This window comes from Ambystoma mexicanum, chromosome 11 (genome assembly GCF_040938575.1).
Source record: "Ambystoma mexicanum isolate Mex_15411 chromosome 11, UKY_AmexF1_1, whole genome shotgun sequence".
Classification (NCBI taxonomy): Eukaryota; Metazoa; Chordata; class Amphibia; order Caudata; family Ambystomatidae; genus Ambystoma; species Ambystoma mexicanum.
The window spans coordinates 801232508-801244883 of NC_090934.1; the positions used below are offsets into that span (position 1 = coordinate 801232508).

Sequence of the window (12376 nt, forward strand, 5' to 3'; positions counted from 1 at the left end):
TGGCCACAATGGGAAACCCTGTTCACGACATACATAGAGGCACTAGGAGCTGTGGGGTGTACGGCTGCGAGGTGCAGATCAATGTTATTGAATGCCCTGGGAGTAGAAGGACAACAGGTCTTCTCCGGCCTTACGCCCGAAGCAGGTGCAGATGAGAAACATAGTTGCGGCCGCAGCGACCTTCCTCTTGTCGACTAGCAAGTGCACAGCAGGCGCTGAGGCGAAGAAAGTCCAAGGTGGCAGCCTAACAGCCGGGAAACTTATGAAGACACTTCCGGATGCGCGCGCAAGATGCACATGCAGCAGAATATTTATGGGATGGGTGAAGGCAGTGGGAGGGTCAGCAGGAGGAGTTGAAAATGACGTGGAGGTAGAAACAAAGTTACGGCCGCAGCAACCTTCCTCTTGCCGACTACCAAGTGCACAGCAGGAGCTGAGGCGAAGAAAGTCCAAGGCGGCATACCAACAGCCGGGACACTTACGAAAACACTTCCTGATTTGCCCCCAAGGAAGGAAAAACATTACACTCCACATATTGTGGAATGATTGGAAGTATGAGGGGGCCATCCCCCTTAGGATTCCACCCCAAGGATGGGCAGACGATTGCTGCTTCCCTGAGGGGGGCAAAATTGGGGTTGTGACCCAATTTTGCCACCCCTGGGAAGCAGCAAGGACCCCTAGGCCACATGTTTTGCATCCATTTGCCCCCAAGGATGGCAAAACAACATAGGGCAATTTTGACACAAGCACACTTGGGGGCATTAGGGGGCATTAGGGGGCTGGCCCTATGCAGCCCCCTCAGATCCTTTGTGCTTCCCTTGGAGGGGAAAATGGAGGGTCTGGTCCCATTTTGCCAACCCTGGGAAGCAGTAAGGAGCACTAAGCCACCAGGGAAAAGATTTAGTGGTTGGGGGGGGCTTTTTTACCCATTGCAGTATCCCCGGCAGTCCTGGATCTCTTGCAGGACCATGTTGGAGCCTTTCCCTCTGGGGAGGGATGGGGCCCTGCAGGGGCTCCCTGAGACTGCCGCTAGGCTGTTGGGCGGTCGACCCACGTGCAAGGCAGACGGCCAAGGCTGGGGCGGCACCCCCAGCCGTCCTAGAGCTCTGGCTGGGCTGCATTACAGCTTTTCCCGCTGGGGAGGGATGTGGACCCTGCCGGGGTTCCCTGTGACTACCTCTGAACTGGGGGGCCATTGACCCATGTGTGAGGTAGACACCCAAGGCCGGGGGCAGCACCTCTGGTTGTCCTGGAGCTCTGGCGCTGCCGCATTACAGCTTTTACCTTCAAGGCGGGATGGGGACCATGCCACAGTTCCCTGGTCCCACAGCTGGGCCTGGGAACACACCACCCACATGGGTGTAACGCTCACCTGGTATCCACGGGGACATCACTCAGCCTGTTCTGACCTCTTACGACCTCAAACCCTTCCATGGAGTCTACTCGACTGGAGACTGGGCCTGAAACACAGGATTGGTAGAGTTTAACTCCCTATTGTGTCTGTGTGCTTGATCTTCCCCGGGGTCCAACCCTTCCCTTTGATCCACAGCTCACCTTGTTTTCTTGGAAAGTGTGCTCTCCATCCTGCTTTCAGCGCAGGGGCGCGTTGATTGATGGGGGCTCGTTGCTGCCTAGTTACTTCACTGGCAAGAGTCCGACAGGTAAGTATAATGAGTCTTTTGAACAGTTCTCTAACTTCATTCCTTTCCTTCCTTGGATGATGGCCGGCATCCAGGGATGGCGACGTGCTGCTGAGATGAGTAGCGCTGAAGGTGAGTGAGAGCGTGATGAGCGATGCGACCCTTTCGTATTTGTATTGAACCAAGTTATTTTTCTGTGTCTTTTAGGTGCCGCAACGTTTTCAGGTGGATGCCGGTTATGAAGAAGAAATGCGGTGAGTAAGCGCGGTATGCGGCGCCTCTTGATGTTTCCACGCTAACCTGGAGTGTTTTTTCCCTCTTGCAGATGGATGAGAAGTTCCGGAGACAGAGTTCTCCCAGAGCGTCTGGGATTCAGGTAAGCGTATGAAGCTCGTACAGTCTTTAGAAATAAGCGAAGATTTGCTGAATGCTTACTAATGCCTTTTTTCTGTTCTTTTCCCTTTTCCTTAGAAAGCGGCGTGCCGGGATGGGAATGACACTGTCGAAGATGCCCGCAGAACAGAAGAAGCGATGAATGATGGGCAGAAGCGCCGCAAGGTAAGGCTGTTCCTAACAGTGATCTTGTTCTTGCAGGAGCTGAGCGCAGAAGAAAGATGCAGGCCTACTGGAGACCGATCCGAACACGGTGAGTGTCACGCTGCAGGTGCAGAAAACACAAAGCATGTTTCTCGGCCTGGGCATGGCTTAAATAGTCTCTGGGTATCCCAGGTGTCTCTCGGCTGAACCACACCCAAAAGACTAGACTGCACATGCAGTTCTGGGAACTGAAATATGTGGGGCATCCATCTTGTCCCCATCAATGCACTACAAGTCCAATTCCCCAATGTTATCCTATGGGAGTGAGTGAGTCTGGTGCCACAAGCGCCAATTCTGACTCCAAGTGGGTCTTTGGAGGGATGGAGAGGCCCTTGAGGGCCATGTAGCTGATCATGGCCTGGCTCCAGCCTGACATCTTGAAGGGCTGGGGACATGAGGGGCAGGAATCATGACAGCGGGAGACAGGCGCCCAAGGCCGGGGGCATTACCCTTGGTGTCCTAGAGCTCTGGCCATGTCGCGCTACAGCTTTTCCCTCCGGGGAGGGACAGCGACCCTGCCAGGCTGTCCAATGATCGCTGCTGGGCAGGGTGGTCTACCCATGTGCAAGGCACACACCCCAGGCCAGGGGCAGCACCCGCGGCCGTCCTAGCTCACTGACTGGGCTGCATTAAAGCTTTTCCCTCTGGGGAGGGATGGGGACCCTGCTGGGGTTCTCTGGGACCACCCCTGGGCTTTGGAATGGTCGGCCCACATGGGAGACTGGTGCCTAAAACCAGCGGCAGCACACCCGGCCGTCCTGGAGCTCTGGCCATGCCACATTACAACTTCTCCCTCCAAGGAGGGATGGGAACCCTGCCGGGAGGTCCCATAACCGCCGCTGGGCTGGGGGGGGGGGGAGGCGTTAGATCCACATGCGAGGGACACGCCCAAGTCCGGGGGCAGCACTTTCAGCAGTTCTAGAGCTCTGGCTTCTCCCGCTGGGGACGGATGACGACCCTGCCGGGACTCCCTGGGACCACAGCTTGACTTGTGGATGGTCGTCCCACATTGGAGACAGGCGCCCAAGTCCGGGGGCAGCACCCCCGGCTGTCCTGGAGCTCTGTCGGTGCCACGTTACAGATATTACCTCCGGGGAGGAATGGTGACCCTGCCGGAGTTCCCTGGGACTGCCCCTGGACTTGGATATGGTCAACCCACATGGGAGACAGCCACCCATGGCTGGGGACATCACACCAAGCCTTCCTGGAGCTCTGGCTAGGCTGTTATAGCTTTTCGCTCTGGGGAGTCATGGGGACCCTGCCGGTGCTCACTTGGACCGCTTTTGGACTTGTGGACAGTCAACCCACATTGGAGACAGGTACCCAAGGCCGAGGCAAGCACCCCCGGCCGTCCTGGAGCTCTGGCTGGGCTGCATTACAGCTTTTCCCTTCAGTGAGGGGTGGGGACCGTGCCTGTGTTACCTGGAACCACCGCTGGACTTGGGGACCAACGACCCACATGGGAGAGAGGCGCCCATGCCCGGGGACATCACCCCGACCGTCCTGGAGCTTTGGCTGTGCTGTGTTATGGCTTTTTCCTCCGGGGAGGGATGGAAACCCTGCAGGGGCTCCCTGGGACCGTGGCTGGACTTGTGGACTGCCGACCCCCATTGTAGACAGGTGACCAAGGCTTGGGGCAGCACCCACAGCCTTCCTGGAGCCTTTGCCGTACTGCAGCTTTTCCCTCTAGGTAGGGATGGGGAACCCGCCGGAGATCCCTGGGACCACCGCTGGACTTGTGGTCGGTTGGCCCACCTTGGAGACAGACGCCCAAGGCCAGGGTCAGCACCCCCAACCGTCCTAGAGGTCTGGCTGGGCTGTGTTACAGCTTTTCCCTCCAGTGAGGCATGGGGACCTTGCTGGGGCTCCCTGGGACCGCCGCTGGATTTAGGGACGGTCAACCCACATGGGAGACATGCGCTCAAGGCTGGGGACATCGCCCCAGCCTTCCTAGAGCTCTGGCTGGGCTGCGTTACAGCTTTTCGCTCAGGGGAGGGATGGGGACCCTGCCGGGGCTCGCTGGGACCGCTGCTGGATTTGTGGATGGTCGACCCATATTGGAGACCGGCGCCCAAGACCAGGGGCAGCTCCCCTGGCTATCCTGGAGCTCTGGCTGAGCTATATTACAGCCTTTCCCTCTAGTGAGGGATGGGGACCCTGCCGGGGCTCACAGGGACCTCTGCTGCGCTTGGCGACGGTCAACCCACATTGGAGAGCGGCTCCCAAGGCCAGGGTCAACAACCCCAGCCATCCTAGAGGTCTGGCTCGGCTGCGTTACATTGTTACCCTGCAATGAGGCATAGGGAGCTTGCCGGGGCTCCCAGGGACCACGTCTGGACTTGTGGACGGTGGACCCACATTGGATACAGGTGCCCAAAGCCAGGGGCAGCACTCCCAGCCGTCCTGGAGCTCTGGTCATGCCTCGGTATAGCTTTTCCCTCTGGGGAGGGATGGTGACCCTGCCGGCCTCCCTGGGACTGCCGCTGAATTTGGGGACAGTCAACCCTATTTCTTTTCCATCTGGGTAAGCGCACCCATGCATGTGAGGTATCGTTTTCTGGGAACGTGGGAAGGTAGGACTTGTTTTTTTGCCGGCATGTTTAGGTGGTTTCCTGGCGGCAAATGTCTGAAAATTGTGTTTGTTCCCCTACATTTTGGAATTTGCCAGCCCTTGTGGGTAATACATTATAGGGCAATTCACGCAAGTCAGACCTCTTTGGATTCCCACAGTTGTCTTCTTTTCAGAAATCCATGGGGTTCCCTATTTTCCTTGGTGGCTGCGACACCCCAGGCCCAACGCTGTGGGTTGTCAACAAAGCCAAATCCAGTCTTCCCCACAGCATTTGATGTACCAGTGGTTTACCGTTTTCCCCCAGGTCAGTGCACCAACACATGTGAGGTACCGTTTTGTTGGGACATCTGTGGGAACATAGGAAGGTAGGACATGTGTTGTTTTCTGTTGGTTTTGATAACATTTTCATACATTTCCTACTGCACCTGGTTACACAACACTTTCATTTCCCAAATGTGACCTACATTTAGTTGCTGGTTTAGGCACTGTACGCTTTTGTAACCTGCGCAAGTCACCTGTCCTCCGAAAGGTCTTCCTGTGCTCTTTCATAAAATGTATACTTCTCATTCTTTACCACATTAGTTTTCCTTATTTTCAAATAAGTTCGTCTGTTTAGGCCTTCGGCATAAAAATCCTGTGTACCATGGCTCTGTTTTTGGCTCGTGGTATTGCTTGATTTGTGAAACATTATGAAAAATGTGTGATTTCCTAACTAGAAGAGTCGGGGAATGTAGTGGTGCATTGCTTTTCCCAATATTCACAGAACCATTACCTTAAAAGTGAAAACCTGTCCAGCAGATACTTTATTTCTGTCTCTTTTCCAGTTTTTCGCAAACTATGGGAATTTTAGGTACATAGTTGTTGCCTGACCTGCGCAAATGACCCCTTCCTGAATGTGGAATTGTCTACTTTTCATAATTGTATGCCTTTCTGTGTTTCCATTGAGCTTTCCTACCCTCCTCTTCCATTCTGTCCAAGCATGTCCTATTAAAAAAAAAGGGAAAATGTGCCTACCTCTCACAAAACTGATGGTAACCTTACGAAAAATGTTTTTTGTTTCCACTCAACCTGTTCTTGAAAGCTTGGAAAATGGCGTATTCAGGACTGCAAATCATTTGTCCTAGCACTTCCAAGAAAAAAACCACAGGCTATTTTGTATTTTATTGACATATTTTTTGAAAAAAAACAAAGTCTGGTCAGGTTTTTGTTACTTTTTCACACACCCCTGCAGCAAATAACTAATCCTTAGTGGTATTATGACCGCCTACATGTGGGAAGAAAAGTGTGCGCATTTGGCCAGGAAAAAATTTGTAACAAGTCACAAGGGATTGAATGCGATTTACCGAAATGTCCATAAAAGGGCTCAGCACTGGAAGTGAAAAAACCCTCTGCAGTTAAGGGGTTAATGACAGTATATATACTTGTTAACACTTCTCAGCCTTCTAGCTAGAGCCACATTATGTGCATGAAGCAATACATATATAAGGAATATTTACTTGTGTCATTTAATTTTTCAGATGGCTGAAAATTCAACTAACGAACTAATGTTGATTGAAGATCATGACTCCTTAATGAACAAGTTGGACAACTGGAATTTTGCTATTTTTGATCTTGTGGGAAAGACGGGTGGCAAGTCTGGAAGGATCCTTAGTCAGGTATGCTGTGCAGTTGCCACTCTGGCCACAGCAAATATTTTCACATTTCCCTGCAGTGTTCAAATTGTATATCATGCACATGCTTAACTTCTCAAACTGTTCTCGCTGCCCATTAATTTGCATATATTCCAAAAATTGCTCTTTTGAACCTTTTAGCATCCTCCTTGCCAATATAGAAAACTGCAATTTAAAGGATGTTTCCCAAAGCAATCTTTTTACTGTCTGCGAACAAAGATGTACAAAGCTTGTTCTCGTCTACAAGATGGTTGAAATGCAAATATAGTGCACTTACTAAGCATAGGGTTGAGTGAGCAAAACAAATTGCAGAGAAATAGAACAAGTTAGTTTTAGATGATTGCCCCGGGTCTACACCGCTCTGTGCCTAGTGCTTAAATGGACTGCCACTGTATGGGAGTATTGACACTGTGGTGGACAACAGGACACTGCACACAATACAGTTCAACACCTTGGTAGTATTATTACATGAAGGGGTAAATGAACACCTATGTTATGCTAGGGGGCTTTGAACTAGATGGCCAAAGTTGCATTATGGACACTGAACTGGAGCAGGAAGGATCAAAACACTTGTGTAGAAAATAATTTCCAAAGTCTCTGGACCAAACCTGACCCATCCTAGCCAGGATTTGAATGTGCAGTCAATGATTAGTGTCCACTATTAAGCCTTGGGATTCGGGCATACTGGTTGATGGGCTTATTTAGAGGTTAAGGGATTGGCTCTCAAAAATGAGAGGGATAATTCAGTCTAGCAGTGTTAAGATAGAGGTAAAACATAACAGGTGTCAGCCTAATTTCAAGCTGGACTCTTGCCTCCTCGGTTACCTCGATTCCAACATAGTCTCCCATCCAGTCCCAGGCAGCTTGCATTGATCGATTTTTCAAACATTTTCAGTGGTTACTGCAATCACAGGCCAGGTCCTCCTACTTTAAGGGGCTCATTAAGGGACGACTACTCCCAACAGTGCCAGCTCTGCCACCACGACTGGCCTCTGGTTTAGTGAAACAGAGTGCCCCAGCCATCATCGACTCCAGTGCCTTTGCCGGCTCCAACTCATGAGCCGCTGGCAGATGCACTTGCTGAGGCCCTTGCCCTTACAACGGGTTTTACAGGGACGATCAGGAAACTCCAATATTAGATGCAGGTGCTGAGGACACTCCTCAGGAGGACATGGAGAAGGAGAGTTTGTCCTCTGCCAAAGCCTTCATGAAAAACTCGCAGGGGTGGCCAAGTGTTTTTGCCTTCCCACTCCTGTCTAACCCTCTTGAGAGACTGAGGTCTTGTCCGGCAACCTGGGGGTCAAAGCAGAAGTTGTTTGGGAGATTTAATTTTAAAGAAATGTGTTGACTGAAGCAGCAATGGTTTGGAGCAAGCCTCATTCGACTCCCCCCAACAAACAAGAAGCTTAGTTTATGGCATATGCATTTGTCATAAGATTTGGTGAACATTTCCATACATAGTCCACCATACTCACCAGTTGTCATTGCTGCATCCCTGTTTCATAAGGGGCCCAATGGTGCTGCCTACACCACATCCTCCATTAATCCCCCTGGTATGGAGGAAAGGCTTTTAGGGGAAGAAAGGTTTATGCTAACTCTGCACTCCATCGGAGATGGGCAAACACTGATGTTCTGCTGCCGGCTGCTAATCAGTATCCCTGCAAGTAGTTGTCTGATTTTCAGAAGACCAACTTTCAAATTGTGAAGCAGGTGGTGTTTTGTGCTTGGTTGGCTGATGCCAGGACTATTTCTGAAGATCTGCTGGAACCCTCAGAGCATCATATTGATACTCTGGCTAGAGGAATGGGCATTGGAGCATACATGAAGGAAACTGGTGTGGCTATGCTATTTTAATTTTGCTCAAGACAAAAGAAGTTCCTTGATTTTCCACTTGTGGGGTCTTTGAGAAACCAAGGTGTCTCCCTAATTAGTCCCTGGGGATCGGTCATCCATGTGCCCAGGACACCGCCAGCATTATTGTACCCGGTTCCTGGAGCGGGACCAGTGAAGGAGGATCACCTGGATGGGGGTCCTCTGGGAAGTGAAAGTGGGACACCAATGGGTGAAACACCTTTTCTCCCCTCCTACCACGTAGGATATTCCGAAACACTGAGCCCCCGCCCCCTTTCCAACACTAACATTTTCACACACCACAGAAAACGGACTAACACCCAAGCCGTTTACCTAACATTTCCCAATAAACGGGTCAGGCATGGTCAGGCAATTGACCAGAATCACACACACCTAACGGCCCTTTCCCTTACCCACAGGGATAAAAGGTACAGCACGAGAGCACACTACAAGCAAGGCAGACAGCATGATGGGACAGCTATCCAGGCTCAGCAGTTCAAGAGGAGGAAAAAGGCAGCAAATATCGAGTGGCTGACAAGGAGAGATGCGACCTTGTGCTTTCCGACCCAGACCCGCGAGACCTCTGCAGAAGGAATCATAAGACTACGGACAGTAGCTCAAGTGTGTTGCAGCAGATGTCAACGGTACACGGAGCGTGCCTACGCTGATAAGCCGGCCCGAGGGAGACGCCTGCTGCCGCGGTACCGTCTTGACACTAGATATTCTGAAAAGCCAAGTGGTTCATCACAGCCGGTGAGTCGAGGGAAAAACCTAGAAGAACGAACCATGTTAAACGAAAGCCGCAAAGTAGTAACTTAAGGGAAGTTAAAAGAACTGTTAGAAAAGGGAAGACCAGCTGCAGAGGGATCCGGCACCACGTGGGTGCTTACTCGAGAGACTCTGGTCAATCCTGTGTTGTTAGAAACTGCTGATACCAGAAGGCTTTGGTAAGGCCGTAAAGGAACGGTCGAGGTGGTCATATAGGGGTCTGGCCAAAGCATCTGTACAGTAGGAAGTCTTTGACCGGCCACCCAGTAAAAGTCACGGGAGACGAATCCCGTTCATTGAGAAAGAAGAACAGAACTGTATGTGTGACAAGAGTTAACCCGACAAAGGGAAGTCAACAGTTAATTGTTTAAAAGACAATAAGATTTATGAATGGAAAAAGTACAAGGGTACTGAATCGAAGCAAACAGTCGAAGGGGTCTGAGCCTGGCAGAGGGGGAGCTCAGGGTAGAAAGTCGTCACCCGAAGACTGGTGAATGTAAAAGGAGAAAACGAGCGAACAAGAGCCATAGTGAACCCGGTGGAGGGAGGCTGAGAATCGAGAGGGGTCTGCGCATGGAAGAGGGGGACCCAAGGGTGAGCCTTTATCACCCTAACTACTGTATGAAAGGAACTTTTTGGATTGTTATTTTTCCGACCCTCTAAAGCAAGAGACTTTCAAGTGAAGAGACTTGGCCATCAAGGCTCCTGATAAGCTAAGTACAGAACTGTCTCATGCTGGGGAAGCTCAAGAATTGTTTTGTGCTCAAGGGGCCCACCTTATCTCGTACTCAAAACGTGGGGAAGGGAGACCCCGACTACCACATCCTAACATTTGTAAGAACACTTCTTTCTTGTGAATCTTATTCCACACTCATGTTTATTTAGGGTAAGGTTTGGCAATAGGTTTTTCTTAGTATAGGCTATTTTTATTTGACACAATGCCACTAGGACTGCCTTATTATTGTTTGATGGTCGAAGCTTGCTCCCATCTTAGATTTAGGTTTAGATTAGGCGTTTATCTCACCCACCTTTGCAGTTTGATAAACACCCTTGAACTGTGATCACTTGCGTCTGTCTTTACTGTTGCCACCATGAGTAACATACAGGTCTGAGCTCTTTCACATCTCAACTCCACTCTGCTAGCTCTGATACTCTGTGTTCTTGCCCCTGTCACGAGGATCCACCTGAAGCCCAAAGCCAAGTGCAACTCTTGGTACGACTCTGACCTCATCACCCTGAAACACAAGTTTAGGGTTGCCGAGAGGAAATAGCGGGCTTCTTGTGCATCCTCTGACAAACTGGCCTGCCGCCTGCTCCAAAGACAATACTGGCTCTCTGTCCGCATTAAGAAGAGAGCCGACATCCAAGCCTGGGTCTCTGCAGCATCTAACAATTCGGCAAAACTCTTTAAAATCTGCAAGGAGCTGACCAATCCTGCTACAGTCGCCACCTCTCCTATCCCCTCCCAATCCCTCTGCATGGCCCTTGCTTCTCATTTCATCACAAAAACCCAGGACATCCTGTCCACCCTTTCTTCCTCTCCTCCTCTTCCCGCTTCTCTCTCTCCGCTACCTCAGGCCCCTCCACCCTACAGCTGCCTCTCCTCCCTCTTTCTTCTTTCTCTTCCTTTCCTCTGTTCTCCCCTGACGAGATTCCTAGACAAGTCTGATCTATGAAAGGCTCCACAAAACAGGTTCTTCCCTGTTCGTCAAAAACTATTAATGACCATATTGACACCCTTGCTCCTGCCCTGGCCGATTTCTGCAATCATTCCTTCGCCACTGGAGTTTTCCCCTCCCCTCTGAAGCACTGTCTTGTGCACCCTCTTCTCAAGAAACCCACAGCCGACCCCTCTCTTCCAGCTAACTACTGCCCGATCTTGATCACCCCTTTCCTTGGCAAACTCTTGGGAAAGCTGGCCATCTCCCAGATTATCCTCCACACTGATTCTGTTGGCTGTCTTCATGACCATCAGTCTGACTTCAGAGCTGCCAAGTGCACGGAAACTGCTCTCTTGAACATCCATAAGACCTACTCTCCAACCTTGATTCTAATATCCCCTCTGTTCTCATCCTACGCAATCTCTCTTCTGCCTTTGTCACGGTCAATCATGCGATGCTGCTCAACCGCCTTCATGATAACCTGGGTATCACTGATCAGGGCCTGGCCTGGCTGACCTCTTTCCTCTCTGACTGACCCTCCCAGGTCCAACTTGGTTTCTTCCTTTCCTCTATCTCACTCTCTACTTGTGGTGCTCCCAGGGGTCTAACCTCTCTCCCTGGCTCTTATACCTGGCACCCCTCGCCCACCACATTGCTGCTCTGTTCAAACTTTTAGTGCTATGCGGATAACACTCAGCTCATTTTCAGGCTCCCCTCGGCCACCTCCTTCCCCTCATCTCTGATTGTCTGTCTGCAATCCAGGAGTGGTGTGCTGCCAATGACCTCTGCCGCAACATCAGTAAGACAGAGATCCTTCTCATCGGCACGCCTGCACATTCCTTTCTTTTCACGCTCTGGCCGGCCTCCCTTGGCCCCCTTCCTGCTACCACCTGTGAGGCTAAGCAAACCTCAGGGTCATCTTCGATTCCACTCTCTCCTTTTCTGCACACATCTCTGACATCTCTAAGAAGTCAAACTACCAACTGCGCATCCTCGGGGGTATTCTTCCTTTCCTTTTCTTCCCCAGAAGCTCACGGTCTCTAGAGCTATGGTTCTCCCCAGGCTGGACTACTGCAACAGCCTCTTTCTAAATCTGCCTGCCTCCACTCTCCGCCCTTTGCAACTCATCCAATCCCTGCGAGATTTGTCTGTAGCGTTAAGCCCAGGGATCGTATCTCTCCTGCCATGAAATCTCTCCATTGGCTCCCAGTGCCCGCAAGGATTAAATTCAAAACCCTCTGCATTGTTCACAAGGCTTTCTGGGGCCTACTAAACAGCCATCAAAGTCCTTAGTTTACTAGGTAGTATTTCAAATCTAGAGCCTCTGCAGGATTTCGAGGATTTCTAAAGAAACTAAATAGGTAGGTAGTCAGGCTGCCCAGCGTAAGAATCCGAGCACTAAGGCCCAGTGGTGCTTCTGCCCTGCCAGTACCACAATTACAATTGCGTCTGCCCATGGCAAAGAGAAACTAAAATGATGTATTCCTTCAGGTCCACCAGTTTCCAGTTGAAGGCAAGATTTTATTTTTTTTGTCTTGATTGAGCATCATCTCACAGGGTCAGCACATTCCTTCTGTTGTGTCCGGGCGCTACAGGTTTTTGCTTTTCTGATCCTTT

The 12376-nt window shown here is 50.8% G+C and overlaps 1 protein-coding gene across 1 annotated transcript in view; it reads left to right on the plus strand.

Moving 5' to 3' along the window:
• The window catches only part of PDE3B (phosphodiesterase 3B), a 2257139-nt gene that overhangs the window by 1568101 nt on the left and 676662 nt on the right, over positions 1–12376 (plus strand). The window contains exon 9 of the mRNA XM_069623736.1: positions 6327–6464. Coding sequence (XP_069479837.1) covers positions 6327–6464 — 138 coding nt within the window. The remainder of the gene's footprint in view (positions 1–6326; positions 6465–12376) is intronic.